This window comes from Phacochoerus africanus, chromosome 5 (genome assembly GCF_016906955.1).
Source record: "Phacochoerus africanus isolate WHEZ1 chromosome 5, ROS_Pafr_v1, whole genome shotgun sequence".
NCBI classification, from domain to species: domain Eukaryota; kingdom Metazoa; phylum Chordata; class Mammalia; order Artiodactyla; family Suidae; genus Phacochoerus; species Phacochoerus africanus.
The window spans coordinates 27725268-27745482 of NC_062548.1; the positions used below are offsets into that span (position 1 = coordinate 27725268).

The following is a 20215-nucleotide window of genomic DNA, read 5'->3' on the forward strand; positions in this document are numbered from 1 at the left end:
TTATGCATGAGGAGAATTATGGTGATAACATTCTCACGGAATTAACAGTAACTTTGAATAATATTAAGTTAAAATATCTTTTTCTGGAGTTCCCGTCGTGGCGCAGCGGAAACGAATCCGACTAGGAACCGTGAGGTTGCAGGATCGATCCCTGGCCTCCTTCAGCGGGTTAAAGATTTGGCGTTGCCGTGAGCTGTGGTGTAGGTCGCAGACGAGGCTTGGATCTGGTGTTGCTGTGGCTGAGGTTGTGGTGTCGGCCAGCAGGTGCAGCTCCGATTCGACCCCTAGCCTGGGAACCTCCGTATGCCTCGGGTGCGGCCCTGAAAAAAAGCAAACATACACAATCTTTTTCTGGTTAAATCCATATTTTTCCCTATTTTTTGTCCAAAACGTCTCAGAGAAGAAAAAAAAATTTTTTTTTTTGCTTTTTTTTTTAGGGCTGCACCCACGACATATAGAAGTTCCCAGGCTAGGGGTCCCATCAGAGCTGCAGCTGCTGGCGACAGCAACAGCCACAATAATGCAGGATCCAAGCCATGTCTGCAGCAAACACCACAGCTCACAGCAACGCCGGATCCTATAGCCAGGGATCGAACCCCCCTTCTCATGGATACTAGTCGGTTCGTTGCTGTTGCACCACAATGGAAACTCCAAAAATTGATTTTTTTTCCAAGCAAAAATCATCTAAAATCTTGCGCTTTAGGCTTTTCTTTCTTGTTCTTTCTTTTTCTTTTTTTTTTTTTTTTTTTGCTTTTTAGGGCCACACCCAAGGCATAGGGACGTTTCCAGCCTAGGGGTGGAATCAGAGCTACAGCTGCTGCCTGCACCACAGCCACAGCAACGTGGGATCCAAGCAGAGCCTATGACCTACACCACAGTTCACGGCAACGCCGGATCCTTAACCCACTGATCGAGGCCAGGGATCGAACCTGTATCCTCACGGATGCTAGTCAGGTTCGTTGCCACTGAGCCACAACGGGAACTCCTAGGCTTTTCTTATCTGTGTTAAAATGTGATATTTTTGCGTAAACATTGATCATGTGTTCCATGCTTTTTCTCTTGTGGAATTATCATGTCTCACTTAGATTTCCCTGTTGAATATTAATTTTATACATGTTACATGCTTTGTAGAGTAGACCAGCCTTGAAATACATGAGACGTTGGTAAGCGCTAGGGGAACTCAGCATATAAAGGATGGCCAGTCCTCATTTCCTTTGAGGAGAAGGAGTTTAATTTGGGATTTAAAGTTCTTTTCATTAACTAAACCTGTGGTGGTGTGGTGTGATGAAAAACTGCCTATTCGACCTTTGTCCCCAGTTCCTGGTAAGGTGCTCCTGGATCCCTTGGGATTTCCTCAGTGATAGGATGGGGACTGGTTGCCAGAGAAACCAACCATATGATTAGAAGGTCCCCCAACCTCAGCAGAAGGAACAGAGGCTGGAGATTGAGTTCATTGACCCAGGGCCGGGGATGTAATTAGCTGTGCCTGTGCAGGCGCCTCAGTAAAACTCTGAAGCAAGGCTAAGGGGGTGTCCAGGCTGGTGACCACATGGATGCGCTCATGGTGGAGCACCTGGGGAGGGCGAGGGACCCCCCCCACCCCTTTGCACCCTAATCCCTCGCCCTACACATCCCTTCCCTGTGGCTGTTCCTTTGTTGTAGTCACTTTATAACAAAGCAGTAAATGTAAGTCAGGGCCTTTCCTGCATTCTGTGAGTTGTTATAGTGAAGTATTGAGCCTGAGGGGAGGTCATGGGGACCCCCCCCCCCAAGTTTATAGCTGGTTGGTGGAAAGTGCTGGCGCCCCTGGGACTGGCCACTGCCACCTGAATGGGGCAGTTTTGTGGGACTGAGCGGCGTCAAAACTGAACCGAATTTGGAGTTGCTGCTGTGGCTCAGGGGTTAACCAACCCAACTAGCATCCATGAGGATGTGAGCTGCATCCCTGGCCTCGCTCAGCGGGTTAAGGATCCGGCGTTGCCGTGAGCTGTGGGGTAGGTCGCAGACATAGCTCCAATCCCACATTGTGGTGCCTGCGGTGTAGGCCGGCAGTGGTAGTTCCAATTGGACCCCTAACCTGGGACCCTCCATGTGCTGCGGGTGCGACCCTAAAAAGACCAAAAAAAAAAAAAAAAGAAGAACCGAATTGTAGGATCCGGTTGGTGTTGGAATGCTGCAGGTGTCTTAGCTGTTCAATGAGTAACCTGGTCCCACTCCCTCTCTCTCCCAGTATCTGACCAAGCAGGTGGAGCTTCTCCGGCAGATGAACGAGCAGCACGCCAAGGTTTATGAGCAGTTAGATGTCACAGCGAGGGAACTGGAGGAAACAAACCACAAGCTGGTTGCCGACAGCAAGGCCTCACAGCAGAAGATTCTGAGGTAAACGCTTTAGACGCCACCGAAGAAGCCCCAGGGAGAAGTCATTCAGTGTAAACTAGCATAGAACACGGCTGGGGCGGGTTCGGGTCCATATGGGGTAAGGTTTCACTGAATTCTCTGTGGGGAATAGGGATGAACGAGAAGTCCTGTCCAATTAAGAAAAGCCAGCTTGAGTGGCTGGCAACTCAGCTGTCCCTGCGGCTTATGCCCTCGATGTGATATGACAAGCAGCCCCTGGCTCCCCTCTGTTCCTCGCAGCCTGACCGAAACAATTGAATGCCTGCAAACCAACATCGATCACCTCCAGAGCCAAGTGGAGGAGCTGAAGTCCTCGGGCCAGAGGAGGAGGAGCCAGGAGAAGCACGACCAGGAGAGATCGGCCCCCAGCTTCTCATGTCTGAAAGAGCTGTATGACCTCCGCCAGTAAGAGCCCCCCTTTCTCGTGGCCACTGCAAGCAGGGGAGCATCTTGTGTCCTGACACGTTCTGGGCTCCAGTCCATTAAAAGGACCCTTTTAGGAAGTGCCACTTGGCTAGTAGATCACCACTGCTTTGAACAAAACCACTGAATTTAAACATACAAAGCCTATGGGAGTTCCTGCTGTGGCGCAGAGGAAACGAATCTGACTAGGAACCATGAGGTTGCGGCTTTGATCCCTGGCCTCGCTCCGTGGGTTGAGGATCCAGCATTGCCGTGAACTGTGATGTAAGCTGGCAGCTACAGCTCTGATTTGACCCCTAGCCTGGGAACCTCCATGTGCTGCGGGTGTGGCCCTAAGAAGACGAAAGACAAAAATTAAAAACAAACATACAAATGATAGAGTTCTTGGGTTATTAGTAATTCTGTGAAAACTGATTTTTGAAAACCTTGGGAGTATTTAGTTCAGTGCTTTTTTTTTTTTTTTTTTTGGTCTTTCTATTTCTTTGGGCCACTCCCACTGCATATGGAGGTTCCCAGGCTAGGGGTTGAATCGGAGCTGTAGCCGCTGGCCTACGCCAGAGCCACAGCAACTCGGGATCCGAGCCGCGTCTGCAACCTACACCACAGCTCACGGCAACGCCGGATCCTTAACCCACTGAGCGAGGCCAGGGACCGAACCCGCAACCTCATGGTTCCTAGTCGAATTCATTAACCACTGCGCCACGACGGGATCTCCTTAGTTCAGTGCTTTTAACTTGTTAAATTTTAATTTACAAGAAGGTGCAGTGCTTCTGATAGACTACAAATTTGGAGGTTGTATTTCACATGACAGTGAAGAAAAAAATGGAAATTCCAGTAAAACAAAAATGCAGGCCCATAGAAGAGGTTCTTTTTTGGCCTGCAGAGTTGTGCTTACAACTTAAGAGTTATGAGATTGAGTCTTAATAGATATTTCTGGAGCCCCTGTCACAAGGCAGGTGTGTGGAGTGGTGAGCAAGACAGACAGTTCAGTCCCGTGGAGAAGCTGAGAAGCAGATAATCACACACATAAGTATAGTTCCAAGTTGTCTAGGACCCTGAACCAGAGAGAAGCCAGCTTGTACATTTGGTGGTCCTCAGCCTTATTCTTCAGATCACCCTGTGCAGTTTGTTTTTTTTTTTAATTTTTAAATTATAGTTGATTTACAGTGTTCTGTCAATTTCTACTGTACAGCAGAGTGACTCAGTTATAATAGACATTCTTTTTCTCACATTATCCTCCATCATGTTCCATCACAAGGGACTAGATACAGTTCCTCCTGCTTTACAGCAGGATCTCATGGCTTATCCACTCCAAATGCAATAATTTGAATCTACCAACCCCAAACTCTCAGTCCATCCCACTCCCTCCCTCTCCCCCTTGGCAACCACAAGTCTGTTCTCCATGTCCATGAGTTTGTTTCTTTTCGGTAGATAGGTTCATTTGTGCCATATATTAGATTCCAGGTATGTGCTATGATACAGTATTTGTCTTTTGCTTTCTGACTGACTTCATCTAGTATGAGAATCTCTAGTTCCATCCATGTTGCTGCAAATGACATGGTTTTGTTCTTTTTTTATAGCTGAGTAGTATTCCATTGTGTATATATACCATTCATCTGTCGGTGGATTATTTAGGAGGTTTCCATGTCCTGGCTATTGTGAATAGTGCTGCAGTGAACCTGTGGGTGCATATGTCTTTTTGAGTGAAAGCTTTGTCTGGATATATGCCCAGGAGTGGGATTGCTGGGTCATATGCTAGTGTTACATTTAGTTTTCTGAGGAACCTCCATGCTGTTCTCCATAGTGGTTGTACCAATTTACATTCTCATCAGCAGTGTAGGAGGGTTTCCTTTTCTCCACACCCTCTCCAGCATTTGTTATTTGTAGACTTATTGATGATAGCCACTCTGACTGATGTGAGATGGCACCCACTGTAGTTTTGATTTGCATTTCTCTAATAATTAGTAATGTTTTAGTGAGCTTTTTTCACATGCCTGTGGGCCATCTGTATGTGTTCTTTGGAGAAATGTCTATGCAGGTCTTCTGCCCATTTTTCAATTGGGTTGTTTGTGTTTTTTGCTGTTGTATGAGTTGTTTGTATATTTTGGAAATGAAGCCCTTGTCAGTTGCATCATTTGCAACCATTTTCTCCCATTCTGTAGTTTGTCTTTTTTTTTTTTATTTTTTTTTATGGTTTCCTTTGCTGTGCAAAAGCTTGTAAGTTTGATTAGGTCCCATGAGTTTTTCAAACTGCAAGATCATTGACTCCCTCTGGCTTAAATCAGAATCTCTAAGTGGGAATAAAAGGCTGCCCCAGGTGATTCTGACATCTGTTCCTGGTTAAAAATCACTGCAGCAGTGGTTCTCAAACTTAGCTGCATATTATGAATCACATGAAGAGCTTAAGAAAGACCCACGTCTTGGACTTCCTGTTGTGGCTCAGTGGTTAACGAGTTCGACTAGGAACCATGAGGTTGCAGGTTCGATCCCTGTCCTTGCTCAGTGGGTTAAGGATCCAGCGTTGCCGTGAGCTGTGGTGTAGGTTGCAGATGCGGCTCAGATCCCACGTTGCTGTGGCTCTGGCATAGGCCAGTGGCTGCAGCTCCAGTTAGACCCCTAGCCTGGAAACCATATGCCACGGGAGCGGCCCAAGAAATGGCAAAAAAAAAAAAAAGAAAGAAAGAAAGAAAGACCCACGCCTAGGCAGACCAGCTAGGTTCGAATCTATGGGGTAGGACCCAGGCATCAGTAGTTTTCTCTCGACTGCCCAGGTGATACTAGTCTGCGGCCAAGGCCGAGCACCACTGGGCCATGCTGATTTCCTTGACCAGTATCAGTCATCCTGAAGTTCTCTGGGAATGGATGTTCTGTAGTTTTTTTTTTTTTTTTTTAGGGCTGCATCTGAGGCGCATGGAAGTTCCTAAGCTAGGGCTCAAATTGGAGCGCAGCTATCGGCCTGTGCCACAGCCACAGCAACAAGTGTCCAAGCTGTTTCTGCAGCCTATACCACAGCTCACGGCAACGCCAGATCCTTAACCCACTGAGCAGGGCCGGGACTCAAACCTGCATCCTCACAGATACTAGCTGGATTCGTTACCTGCTGAGTTACAATGGGAACTCCTGTAGTATTTTTTGTTTGTTTGTTTTGTTTTTTGCCTTTTCTAGGGCCACTCCTGCGGCATGTGGAGATTCCCAGGCTAGGGCTCTAATCAGAGCTGCAGCCACCGGCCTACGCCAGAGCCACAGCAATGCAGGATCCTGAACCCACTGAGCAAGGCCAGGGATTGAACCTGCAACCTCATGGTTCCTAGTCAGGTTCATTAACCACTGCGCCACGACAGGAACTCCTCCTGTAGCATTTTTAATGTTTAAAAAAATATCGGTCACAAAAGCTGTATTTTCTTACATGTGTTTATTTGCCAGCCTCACACATTCCTTGTAACCATTGCTCTAGCATGGAGTAGGCAAAAAAAAAAAAAAAAAAATCAGTTGCATCACAGCTCCTCAAAAATAGGTAGTTGGAAAAAATCATCAGCCTCCCTCTTTGCATTCCTGCGTTAACAGAGTCTTTCAACATCTTCCCCAGGCACTTCGTGTACGATCACGTGTTTGCCGAGCAGATCACTTCCTTACAAAGTCGGCAAAGCCCCGATGAAGAAGAAAACGAGCATTTGAAGAAAACGGTGACAATGCTGCAGGCCCAGCTGAGCCTGGAGCGGCAGAAGCGAGTGACCATGGAGGAGGAGTTCGGGCTGGTGCTGAAGGAGAACCGAGACCTGGAGCGGCAGCTGGGGGCCACGGACGCCTACCGAGCCCGGGCGCTGGAGCTGGAGGCCGAGGTGGCCGAGATGCGGCAGATGCTGCAGTCCGAGCATCCTTTCGTGAACGGGGTGGAGAAGCTGGTGCCGGACTCACTCTTTGCCCCTTTCAGGGAGCCCAGCCAGAGCCTGCTGGAGGAGATGCTGCTGTCCCCGCCCGAGGCGCCCAGGAAGCCCCTCAAGCGCAGCAGCAGCGAGACGGTGCTGAGCAGCCTGGCGGGCGGCGACATCGTGAAGGGCCACGAGGAGACCTGCATCCGGAGGGCCAAGGCGGTAAAGCAGAGGGGCGTCTCCCTGCTGCACGAGGTGGACACACAGTACAGCGCCCTGAAGGTGAAGTACGAGGAGCTGCTGAAGAAGTGCCAGCAGGACGAGGACTCCCTGTCCCACAAGGCCGTGCAGACCTCCAGGGCTCCGGCCAAGGAGCCGGCTGCCGTCGGCGCCCAGCCCGAGCCCGGCACCAGCGGCTGGGCACCGGCCTCTGTCACCCCAGAGCCCGTGGCTTCCCCCACCGCCTCGACGCCCCCAGAATACAAAGCGCTTTTTAAGGAGATCTTCAGTTGCATCAAGAAAACTAAGCAGGAAATAGACGAACAGAGAACAAAATACCGCTCTCTCTCTTCTCATTCCTAAGCGGACCTCTGCTCCTGATGGGCCTGTTTCTTAGCACCTCTCTCTCCCACTCAGACGAGTGTCCCTAGATCCCAAAGCCTCGTGTTGCTCGTGACATTGGCCTCCTTGCTTGGCTTGTTTAGCAAATGCGCACAACGAGGAAGGAAGGTGGCTGTTGGTGGCAGTCCTGTAAGCTCCTCAGGAAATCCCGTGACAGACTGGCCTCTGGCGGGTGCAATGATTAGGGTGCAATTCCTTGGAAAGTCCCAGAACCAGTAGAGGGCAAATCTGTGCTCCTGGAGAAGCAGGCTTGGAGTTCCTGCAGCGTGTAGTCTGTACGTGCCTGTGTGTGTGTGTTTGTATATTATATATTATACAGGGGAAAGGGCAGAGTTGAAACAAAGCGAAGGCAATTCCCACTGCCTCCTTGCCTAACTTCTTAAAACTATGCAGGAGTCAGACGGCTGCCAAATGAAAATAACTTCCACAGACACTGCTGGATACTGTGACTTCATGAAGAAGAATGTTCAGGACAATGCAGGGGTCTCATCCAAAATAAACGGCATTAACAAATACTCCACGCCTTTGGGTTTGTCACATGTGCTACCAGGTGAACTGTGACTCCATGGATCTCAGTCACCTGCGTGCCAAGCTGAAGGGGCGAGCTCTGCTTGGCCCACTTGGCTTGTTAGCAGAGCCCTAGGGGGCCTCCTCCCGGCATCCAAGTGCTTTGACTCAAAGCTGCAGTGGTTAGTTAGCTAGGCATTCTTGCCTTAAACTCCCACTGAAGGGGCGAGACGAATCCTTCCCTCTCGTGTGTCGTCTGGCCTGCCTAACCCAGCGGCCGCCAGCTGCTCCTGCTACCTCCTGCCCATGCCTGTCGATGTGTGTGACTTGCTGCGGAAACCCCTACCTGCCACTTCAACAGTGTTGATGTTCTGACTGTGGATATGTAGTCATCCTCTCAACTTGCAAACGTTTAATTTAAACTATTTAAGAGAACTGAGGTTCCATTTATTGTATATATTTTTCTAAACACCAAATAAAGCTACCTATGAAAATGAACACATGGATCCATGGCTTGTTAAAGCTTAAGCTGTGTCAGTGTTATTACCAACTATTCACGTTTCTTCTTCCAACAAATATCTCTAGGAGAATCGACAATGACTTTTTTTCCATTCCTTGGGACTGTGTAATAGCACAGATGCTGCTCATGCGGATGTGTTCATTATGATTATTGTATGAAAAAACATTTTTAAAAGGATGTGTTCTATGACAGTTGCGTTATTTTAGAAATATCAAACTTGGTTCTGAATTAACAGCATTTGACTGGTTGATTCCCAAAGCATCTCAAAAGAAAAGGAATGTGTATATATAATATGTATATGGGTCACTGCTATACAGCAGAAATTGGCTCAACATTGTAAATCAACTCTATTTTAATAGATAATAAATTAGGAGTTCCCACTGTGGTGCCACAGGATCTGTGGCATTTGCAGAGCACTGGGATAGAGGTTCAGTCCCCAGCCCAGAACAGTGGGTTAAGGATCCAGCCTTTCTGCATCTGTGGCATAGGTTGCTCCTGGGGCTTGGATCTGACCCCTGGCCCAGGAACTCCATATGATGTGGAACAGCCGAAAATAAATAATTTTTTTTTTTTTTTGTCTTTTTAGGGCTGCACCCTCGGCATATGGCAGTTTGTTAACCTCTGAGCCACAACAGGAACATATATCACTCCAAGTTTTTAAATAAGAGTAATCTCTTCCATTTTTACTGAATCACATAAATTATTTACAGTAGGTTTATTATAGGATATTGAATATATTCTTCTATTGCTATACAGTAGGATCTTCTCTGTTTTTATATATTGTAGTTTGTATCTGCTAATCCTGAACTCCCAATTTATCCCTCTCCCACTCCCTTTGCAATTGGTAAACATAGTTTATTTTCTATGTCTGTGGATCTGTTTCTGTTTTGTATCATAGAGTCCACATGTACGTGATTTATGATATGGTTTTTATCTTTCTCTTTCTGATTGACTTCACTTAGTAGGATAATCTCTAGATCCATCTATGTTTTTCTTTGTCTTTTTGCCTTTTTTAGGGCCGTCCCCTCGGCATGTGGAGGTTCCCAGGCTAGGGGTCTAATTGGAGCTGCAGCCACCGGCCTACGCCAGAGCCACAGCAACTCGGGATCCGAGCCGTGTCTGCAACCTATACCACAGCTCATGGCAACGCCGGATCCTTCACCCACTGAGCAAGGCCAGGGATCGAACCCGCAACCTCATGGTTCCTAGTCGGATTTGTTAACCACCGAGCCACGACAGGAACTCCTAGGTCCATCTGTGTTGCTGCAAATGGTATTGTTTCATTCTTCTTTATGGCTGATATCCTATTGTTGCGGGATTCTCGTACAGAGACGGAACACCAAGACTTATTTCCAGGAAGCAGTGTTTATTCTCACGGGCACTGGCTCAGTGGATTCATATCCAAAGGCTGAGCTCCAAATGCAGCGGGCCATGGCCTTATATACCTCCACTAGTCTTCCCGCTACGTTTTGGTCCCTTTGTCCCCCTTATAAGGTAACATACCTTCTGTAAATTCTGATTGGATAACTCATGTTACATAGTTGCGCCTGCACACATGGATACCAATCATGTCATCCTGCCATGGCGTAGCCCGTGGTCTCACAGATGCTGGTTGTGCAGGTTGCCTTCCCTTTGTTTCGGGGGGCCCCCGCCCCACCACACTATTGTGGGTATGTGTGTGTATGTATATATATATGTGTGTGTACCACATCTTCTTTACCCAGTCCCCTTTTGATGGACATCTAGGTTGCATCCATGTCTCGGCAATTGTAAAGAGTGCTACAGTGAACACTGGGGGGGCATATACTTTTTGAATTAGTTTTCTCCCAATAAATTTCCAGGAGTGAGACTGCTGGATCATATGGCAGCTCTATTTAGAGATTTTAAAGGACCCTCTATACTGCTTTCCATACAGGCTGTGTAAGTTTACATTCCCACCAACAGTTGAAGGAGGGTTCCCGTTTCGCCACACCCTCTCCAGCATTTGTTATCTGTTGACTTGTTAATGATGGCCATTCTGACCAGCGTCAGGTGATACCTCATTGTAGTTTTGATGTGCATTTCTCTTATAATCAGTGATGTTTAGCATCTTTTCATGTGCCTATTGCCATGCCAATAAACTTGATCCTTGCCAAACTAACGGAGGAAAAATGTTTCTTTCCTTTTTTTGTCTTCTTTTTTTGAGGGCCGCACCCGTGGCATATGGAGGTTCCCAGGCTAGGGGTCTAATCAGAGCTGTAGCCTCCACCCGACACCACAGCCACAGCAACTCGGGATCTGAGCTGCGTCTTCGACCTACACCACAGCTCATGGCAATGCCAGATCCTTAACCCACTGAGCAAGGCCAGGGATCGAACCTGCAACCTCATGCTTCCTAGTCGGATTCGTTTCCACTGCACCACAACGGGAACTCTGAAAAATGTTTCTTTATAGTTTAATTGTGCATTGATTTTATTAATAAGGTTTTTTGGGGGGTTTTTTGTGGTCTTTCTGCCTTTTCTTGGGCTGCTCCCAAGGCATGTGGAGGTTCCCAGGCTAGGGGTCGAATCGGAGCCATAGCAACGTGGGATCCGAGCCACGTCTGCAACCTACACCACAGTTTACAGCAACGCTGGATCCTTGACCCACTGAGTGAGGCCAGGGATTGAACCCGCAACCTCCTGGTTCCTAGTCGGATTCGTTAACCACTGCGCCACACCGGGAACTCCAAGGTTGTATATTTTTAATCTGTTAAGCCATTTGTATTGTCCTTTGCCTTCTATTTTTCTAACTTAAAAGCTCTAGTATTTAGAAAACTCAATTTTATGACTAGAAATTATAAATATTGTTATCTTAACTTTAACCTTGTTATTAGCATTTTTGCCAAGCAAGATTTTTCTGTAGTTACATTAATCTTTAAGCTTTGTGTTTCTTTTTGTGCCCGATGATGGTTTGAGCCATCTGAACACTGGGGGGGGGGGGTTGTTTTTATTTTTACTTTGGTAAAAATACACATAATTGTTGTTCCCATTTGGGCTCAGTGAGTTAAGAACCTGACTTAGTATCCATGAGGATGTGGGTTTGATCCCTGGCCTTGCTCAGTGGGTTAAGAGTCCAGCATTGCCGCAAGCTGTTGTGTAGGTCAAAGAGGCAGTTCAGATCCGGTGTTGCTGTGGCTGTGGTGTAGGCCTGCAGCTGCAGCTCCAATTCGACCCCTAGCCCAGGAAATGCCATATTCCGCAGGTGCAGCAATAAAAAGAAAAACAATACACATAATTACCATCTATATCATTTCAACGTATACACGTGGTTCCATGGTATTAAATACATTCACAGTGTTGGGCAGACATCACCACCATCTGCCCCCATAACTCTCATCTTTGAAACTCTATACTCATTAAACAGTAACTCTGGAAGGTGAGATCAAGATGGTGAAGGGAGTTCCCTGGTGGCTCAGTACGTTAAGGCGTTGTCACTGCTGTACTACAGGTTTGATCTCTGGCCCAGGAGTTTCCACATGCTGCTGGTGCAGTAAAACAAAAAGATGGTGAAATAGGAAGACCCTGAGCCCTGAGCTCAACGTCCCCAACAAACACATCCAAATTTCAACTACATACAGAGTTCTTGCCCAGAAGGGTCGGAGGACTAGCAGTATCTCTTCTACAACCAAGGCTGTAAAAAAAAAAGAAAAAGAAAGAACGAACCACAGAGTTTGGTAGGAAAGTGATTAGGTCTAGACCAGGACCCTCAGCAGATGACCCAGAAGAGGGGTTATCACAGGGCGTACTTAGGGGCTCTGCCATCGGGAGCGAGGGATTCAAGCTACATGGTTAGGTGCCTAGCCCTAGGGTCCAAGACTAAGATGAGCCCCCTTAGGTGGCTGGAAAACCCGTGGGGCTGCCAGAGCGCTGTCGGAAACTGAGGCTGCTCTGGAAGAGCCTGTGCTTGTTCTCAGTCCCAGGGGAGAGAAACCTGCCTGGGGATCTGGTTGGCCTGCCAGGACCACCGCTCTGGTACTCCAGCCCGCCCTGGGCTCCTGCTCTGAAGTTGCAGTGTTTTTAGGGCTGCGCCCGCAGCATATGGAAGTGCCCAGGCTAGGCGTTGCATCAGAGCTGTAGCCACTGGCCTACACCACAGCCACAGCAATAGGGAATCTGAGCTGTGTCTGTGGCCTTCACCACAGCTCACGGCAACACCAGATCCTTAACCCATTGAGCGAGGCCAGGGATCGAAGCTGCATCCTCATGGATACTGTCGGGGTTCATTAACTGCTGAGCCACAGCAGGAATTCCACTGGGCTCCTGCGCTGAATAAATGTCTGCTCAAGTCCTTTGCCAATGTTTTCAGCTTAATGAATTTTATTATATTTCTTGTTGTACAACCATCATCACAACACAGTTTGGCAGCATTTGCATCCCGAACCCCCAGCCCATCCCTCCCCCTCCCCATCTGTCTCCTTCGGTAAGGGGAAGGTTTTCAAAGTCTGTGAGTCAGTATCTGGTCTGCAGAGAAGTTCCTTGTATCCTTTTCTTAAGGGGTAGCTTATGATGTTTGTGTCTCCCTGTCTGACTAACTTTGCTTAGCCTGATCACTTCTAGGTTGCTGCAAATGCCATTATTTCCTTCCTCTTCATGGCTGAGGGATATTCCATTGTGTGTAGGTACCACATCTTTAGCCACTCCTCTGTCAGTGGACACTGAGGTTGCTTCCACGTCTTGGCTAGTGTATGTAGTGCTGCAGTGAACACTGGGGCACCTGTATCTTCCTTTTCTCTGGATAGTTGCCCAGGAGCAGCACTGGTGGATCAAATGGTAATTCTATTTTTAGTCTTTTGAGGACCCTCCATACTGTTCCATAGTGGTTGCACCCATTTACATTCCCGACAGTGTAAGAGGGTTCCCTTCTCTCCACAGCCTGTCCAGGGTTCATCATTTGCAGATTTTTTTGATGATGGCCATTCTGGCAGGTGGGAGGTGGTACCCACCGTACTTTTGTTGATTTCCATTTCTCTAATAACTAGTGATGTTGAACATCTTTTCCTGTGTTTTTCGACACTCTGTAGGTCTTCTTTGGAGAAACGTCTCTTTAGATCTTCTGCCCGTTTTCTGATGGGGTTGTTTGTTTTTTTGGCATTGAGCTACAGAAGGTGTTCGCGTATTTTGGAAATTAATCCCTTGTCCGTCACTTCATCTGCAAATACTTTCCCCCATTCTGTGGGTCGTCTTTTCATTTTGTTTAGGGCTACCTTTGCTGTGCAAAAGCTTTTACGTTTAATTAGGTCCCGTTTGTATGGTTTTATTTTTAGTGTCATTACTCTAGGAGGTGGATCTTAGAAGATATTACTGTGGTTTACATCAAAGTCTTCGGCCCATGTTTTCCTCTAAGAGGTTTACAGTGTCCAGCCTTATGTTTAGGTCTGTAATCCATTTTGAGTTTATTTCTGTGTATAGTGCTGGGGGTGTTCTAATCTCATTCTTTTACATGCAGCTGTCCACTTATTGAAGGGACTGTCGTTCCATTGTATATTCTTGCTTCATTTGTCATAGATTAGCTGACCATAGGTGTGTGGGTTTAATTCTGGGCTTTCTATCCTGTTCCCCTGGGCTATATTTGTTTTTGTTCCAGTACCATACTGTTGTGATGACTTTAGCTTTGTAGTATAGCCTGAAGTCAGTGATATTGGCCTGTCATGTTCTTTTCTTGCGGTAGCCCGAGGTCAGGACGCCTGATTTCTCTAGCTCCCTTTTCCTTTCTCAGGATGGCTTTGGCTATTCTGGACCTTTTGTGCTTCCAAACAAACTTTAAAATATTTTGTTCTGGTTCTGTGAAAAATTACCTAATGGTAATTTTATAGAGATCGCATTAAATCTGTAATACAAGTCACTGGGTAATAGAGCCTTGGGTAATACAGTCATTTTGACAACACTGATGCTTCCAACCCAAGAGCATCCGTTTGTGTCATTTTTGATTTCTTTCATCAGCGTCTTCCGGTTTTCAGAGTACAGGTCTTTTGTCTCTTTAGGCAGGTTTATTCCTAGGTATGTTCTTCTTTGGATGTGATGGTAAATGGGATTGTTTGGGGCTTTCTAGGTATTCACGTCATCTGCAGACAGTTATCGTTTTACTTCTTTCTTTCCATTTTGGATTTCTTTTATTTATTTTTCTTCTGTGATTGCTGTGGCTAGGACTTCCAAAACCATGTTGAATACTAGTGGGGAGAGTGGACGTCCTTGCCTTTTTCCTCATCTTAGAGTGAATTCTTTCAGTTTTTCACCATTGAGAATGGTGTTATCTGTGGGTTTGTCACATATGGCCTGTATTACGCTGGGGTAATTTCCCTCTATGCCCACTTTCTGGAGAGTTTTTATCAGAAATGGGTGTTGGAGTTTGTCAAAACCTTTTTCTACTGCGAGGATCATATGGTTTTTCTTCTTCAGTGTGTTGATGTGGTGTATCATGCTGATTTGCTGATACGGAAAAATCCTTGCTTGCCTGGGATAAATCCCACTTGATCATGGTGTACAACCCTTTTAATGTGTTGCTGAATTCAGTTTGCCAGTATTTTGTTGAGGAGTTTTGCATTTATGTTCATCAGTGATGTTGGCTTGTCATTTTCTTTTCTTGCGGTCTCTTTGCCTAGTTTTGGTATCAGGGCAATAGTCTCTTATGATCCCTTTTTATTGTGATGTCCATTGTAACTTCTCCTTTTTCACTTTTATTTCATTCATTTATTTTTTTTGTCTTTTTGCCATTTCTTGGGCCACTCCTGTGGCATATGAAGGTTCCCAGGCTAGGGGTCTAATCAGAGCCACAGCAACGCAGGATCTGAGCTTCATCTGCAACCCACACCACAGCTCACAGCAACACTGGATCCTTAACCCACTGAGCAAGGCCAGGGAGTGAACCCGCAAACTCATGGTTCCTAGTCAGATTCATTAACCACCGAGCTACGATGGGAACTCATGTGTTTTTGTTATTTTATTTTTTCAGTTTTTTTCTTGTTGATTTCCAGTCATATAGTGTTTTGGCTCGAAAAATTGTTTGATATGACTACAGTTTTCTTAAATTTGCTGAGGTTTGCTTTGTGGCCCAGAATGTGATCTATCCTAGAGAATGTTCCATGTGCACTTGAGAATGTGTATTCGGCTGCTTTGGGATGGAATGTTCTATAAGTATCTATTAGGTCCATCTGGTCTAATGCATCATTTAAGGCCTCGCATTTCCCCTGTTAATTTTCTGTCTGGATGATCTGTCCATTGTTGTAAGTGGGGTGTTAAAGTCCCACACTATTATTGTGTTATTGTAAATTTCTCCTTTTAGGGTTGTTAGCATTACACACGATTTGATCCTATGTTGGATGCATATATGTTTACAATTGTTACATCTCCTTCTTGAATTGATCCTTTGATCATTATTTAATATTCTTCTTTCTCTTTTATATTCTTTAAGGTCTATTTTGTCTGATACAATGTTACTACTCCAGCTTTCTTTTGATTTCCATTTGCATGGAATGTTTTCTTCCATCCTCTCACCTTTAATTTGTTTGCGTCCCTGGAACTGTAGTGTGTCTCTTGAAGATAGAATATATTTGGGTCTTGGTTTTGTATGCACTCAGCCAGTCTATGTCTTTTGGTTGTGGCATTTAGTCCATTTACGTTTAAGGTAATTATTGATGTGTATGTTCTTACTGCCATTTTACTGTTTTGTATTTGTTTTTGTTGGTCTTTTTTCTTTCCTTCTTTTGTTCTTTTCTCTTTTGGTTTGATAACTACCTTTAGTGTTGTATTTGGATTGCTTTTTCTTATTTGTGTATCTATTGTAGATTTTTGGTTTGCAGTTATCCTGAAGTTTTGATATAGGAGTCTATATATATACACAAGATTGTTTTAAAGTTGTTGGTCTCTTAACTGCAGGTGCATCTCCAGTATCCTGCATTCGTACCCTCCTCTTCTCACAATTTCTGGTTTTGATAGCTTATTTGTGTGTAGATGATTTCCTAACTTTATTATACGTATGCCTTTACTGATGAGCCTTGTACTTTGCAATATTTTTGTTTCTAGTTGTGGCCTTTTCTTTTCCACCTAGAGAAGTTCCTTTAGTACTTGTTGTAAAGCTGGTTTAGTGGTGCTGAATTTTCTTATCTTTTGCTTGTCTATAAAGCTTTTTTTTTTTTTCTATTTCATTTAGTTTAATGAATAATTTTGGGAAATAAGATGAAATACATGAAAAGGGCTAAGTGGCTTGTTTTCTCAATTGGTAAAAACAAGACAAAAACACGCGAATTGAAACATTAAACTGAATAATATATATTTTCCAGTATTGTTACTCTTTTGAATTTCTAAGGCCTTTTTTTCCTCTTAAAATTGAGAGTTGACACATTTTTCCCCGTATATACTTCCTGTCAGCGTGAATTTGTGGATTCAACAAAGGCCAGGAAATGTGGATGTTTATAGAAACAGGCATTGGTGCCTAGGAAAACCGTAGAGCTTTAGGGAGGAAGTATTTTGATCATGAGATCTCAGAAGCTGAATGGAAGCCCTGGAGTAGCAGTGAGCAGCAGAGGCCCACTGAGCAGCTGTGAGTGACATCTGAGGGCACAGGGCCCAGCTGGGGCATCCTTCACTGAGTGCAGATCACAGTACCTTCGGTCAGTATCTGGGTCATTTTGGATGCACTATTCGTTTACACTGACCAGACAGTGTGTCAGTGGTGGGTGAGGGAGAAACTCAGCTGGACAAACAAGCAAATCCCTGAACTGCTGAAGCTACCGGAGAAAAAGCACACGGCCGCACAATGAGGCCATCGTTACTTTATGGTTTCCAAACCCAACTGGGCTCTCAACTCTGCCCACTAGTCCTTCTCCATCAGCACCATCTCTTTTCTTCTCGTTTATAACCCTGTGGCCAGATTTATTCTCAGAAAAATTATCTTACATCCAATTTTACTTTAAAAAGAGCCATCTAAAAACAATATCCTTGGAGTTCTAATTGTGGCTCAGTAGGTTAAGATTCCAACTAGTACCAAAAGAATGTGGATTCGATCCCTGGCATTGCTCTGTGGGCCAAGGATCTGGTGTTCCAGTGAGCTGTGGTGTAGGTCGAAGATGTGGCCCGGATCCCACGTTGCTGTGGCCATGGCATAGGCCCGCAGCTGCAGCTCCGACTTGACCCCTAGCCTGGGAACCTCCATATGCCACAGGTGTAGCCCTATATAAAGCTTTTGATTTCTCCTTCAAATCTGAATGAGAGCCTTGCTGGGTAATCTTGATTGGAGGTTTTTTCCTTTTATCACTTTATCATGCCACTCTCTTCCGGCCTGCAGAATTTCTGCTGAAAAATCTGCCCATAACCTTATCGGGGCTCCCTTGTGTGTTGTTTCTTTTCCCTAGCTGCTTTCAGTATTTCCTCTGTCTTTAATTTTGCTCAGTTTGATTAATAAGTGTCTCAGGGCATTCCTTCTTTGGTTTATTTTATATGGTATTCTTTGCACTTCTTGGATTTGAGTGAATGATTCACATGTTAGGGGAGTTTTCAGCTATTATTTCTTCAAGTATTTTCTCTGGCCCTTTCTCTCCCTCTTTTCTTTGGCAGCCCTATAATACAGATGTTGGCACATTTAACATTGTCCCAGAGCTCTCTTAGATTATCTTTATTTCTTTTCAATCTTTTTTTCTCTTTTCTGTTCCATGTCAGTGATTTCCACTGTCTTCCATCTCACTTATTTGTTCTTCTGCCTCCTGTATTCTGCTGTTGGTTGCTTATGAATTTTTTATTTCAGTTATTGTATTTTGCATCTCTGCTTAAGTTTTAAATCTTGTATTTCTCTGTTCATTGTTTCCTATAAATTATCAACGTATGCCTCCACTTTATTTCCAAGATTTTGAATCACCTTTACTATCACTAGTCTAGTCTTTTTCATGGAGATTGGTAATCTCCAAATCACTTAGATATTTTTCTAGGTTTTTTTCTTTTTCCCTTGAGTCCTAACTCTCTGCCTTTTCATCTTGTATAGATTTTTGGTGTGGTCTCCTTTTTGCAGACAAGAGGGTTGGAGCCTCTCTCTCTTGCTGCCCTTGTGGCTATGGTTGTTACTGGGGCTTGCTGCAGGCTTCCTGATGTAAGCACTGATGCCTGCCCACTGGTAGCTAGAGCTGACTCTAATCCCTCTGATGAGTGTCTCTGGATGTGATTAGAGGTGCTATAGGCCTGGGGGACCTTTCTGTTTGCTGATGGGTGGGGTTGTGTTCCACCATTCGTTATTGTTCTGCCTGAGGCTTCTCAGTCCTGATGTGTAGGGCCAAATCTCGCCAAAACAGCCACCTCCAGAGGAACACACGCTGATTGATCCAGCAATCTTTGTCTCCAATGTCCTTCACCCCCAAGGAGCCACAGTCACCTTGTTTTCCCAGGTGATCCTCCAAGAACCACCTGGATTCCTATGGAGTCTGTTTGCCCTGGGTCCCAGTGCACATGAAAGCCTGTGTGTGCCTTTCAGGGGTGGAGCCTTTGTTTCCTCCAGTCCAATGGAGCGCCTGTGCACAAGCCCTGCTGGCCTTCAACACCAAATGCTCCCATGGCTCCTCTCAATGCCAGATCCCCAGGCATTGGAACCTGACATGGGGCTCAGAACTCTCATTCCTGTGGGTGAGCCTCTGAGATATCGTTACTTTCCAGTCTGTGGGCTGCCCACCTGGTGGGTATGGAGGTATGGAGTTGCTTATATAATTGTTCCCTCCTATCATCTTGATGTGGCCTCCTCTTCTGAAGTAGGCTATCTTTTTTAATAGTTTGCAGTCTGGTTAAAGGTTGTTCAGTGGTTGGTTTAATTTTGTCGCTTTTATGAGAAAAGGTGCGCTTCAGTCCTTCTAGTGAACCATCTTAATCCTGTCCCCACCCCCACCCCCCTTTTTTTCTTTTCTAGGGCTACACTCGCAGCATATGGAAGTTTCTAGGCTAGGGGTCAAATTGGAGCTGCAGCTGCCAGCCTACACCACAGTCACAGCAACACAGGATCCAAGCTGCATCTGCAACCTACACCACAGCCCATGACAATGCCATATCCTTAACCCACTGAGCAAGACCAGGGATTAAACCTGCATGCTTATGGATACTAGTTGGATTTGTTTCTGCTGCACCACAATGGGAGCTCCCCTCTGCCCATTTTTGAATTGGGCTATCTTGTTGAGTTTTAGGAGTTTTCTACATAATCTGGATATTAATCGCTCGTGAGATGATATGATTTGCAAGTAATTTTTCCCATCCTGTGAGTTGCATTTTTGCTCTGTTGTCTTCTGATGCATAAAAATTTTTAATTTTCATCAAGTCCAATGTGTCTCTTTTGTTAACTATGCTTTTGGTGTCATACCAAGAATGACTACCAAATCCAAAGTTGTAACACGTTAGTTCTGTTTTCTTCTTAGTTCTGTTTTAGGTCTTGCATTGAGTCCTTGATCCATTTTGAGTTTTTTCTATAATGTTAGGTGGTTAGGGTACTATTTCTTGAAGACTGATCGTTCCCCATTGAATGGTTTTGGAACGCCTGTCAAAAATCATTTAACAGTACACATGAGGGTTTATTTCAGGGCTTTCTCTTCCATGGGTCTATTTGTCTTTATGATCATTGTAGCTTTGTAATTAAGTTTTGAAATCAGGAAGTGTGTCTTCCAGTTTTGCTCTTTTTCAAGATTGTTTGGACTATTCAGAGTCCCTTCAGATTCCATATGAATTTTAGGATGGGTTTTTCTATTTCTGCAAAGGAATTGCATTGAATCTGTAGACAATTTGGGGGTAACATCAACATTTTAGCAATATACACTCATCCAACCCATGAACATGTGTCTCCATTTGTCTTTAATTTTCTCTAGTAATATTTTGTACTTTTCATTATACAAATCTACCTT

At 45.2% G+C, this 20215-nt stretch overlaps 1 protein-coding gene across 4 annotated transcripts in view; it reads left to right on the forward strand.

The window, feature by feature from the left end:
• The window catches only part of CDR2 (cerebellar degeneration related protein 2), a 44001-nt gene extending 35686 nt beyond the window's left edge, over window positions 1-8315 (forward strand). For 3 of the 4 annotated variants that reach the window (XM_047780324.1, XM_047780321.1, XM_047780320.1), the window contains 3 exons: window positions 2231-2379; window positions 2638-2802; window positions 6407-8315. In XM_047780324.1, the coding sequence (XP_047636280.1) occupies window positions 2231-2379; window positions 2638-2802; window positions 6407-7271 (1179 nt within the window). In that variant the 3' untranslated portion in view covers window positions 7272-8315. The remainder of the gene's footprint in view (window positions 1-2230; window positions 2380-2637; window positions 2803-6406) is intronic. The other variant, XM_047780322.1, reaches the window with a different exon arrangement.
• The last annotated feature ends 11900 nt before the right edge of the window (window positions 8316-20215 follow it).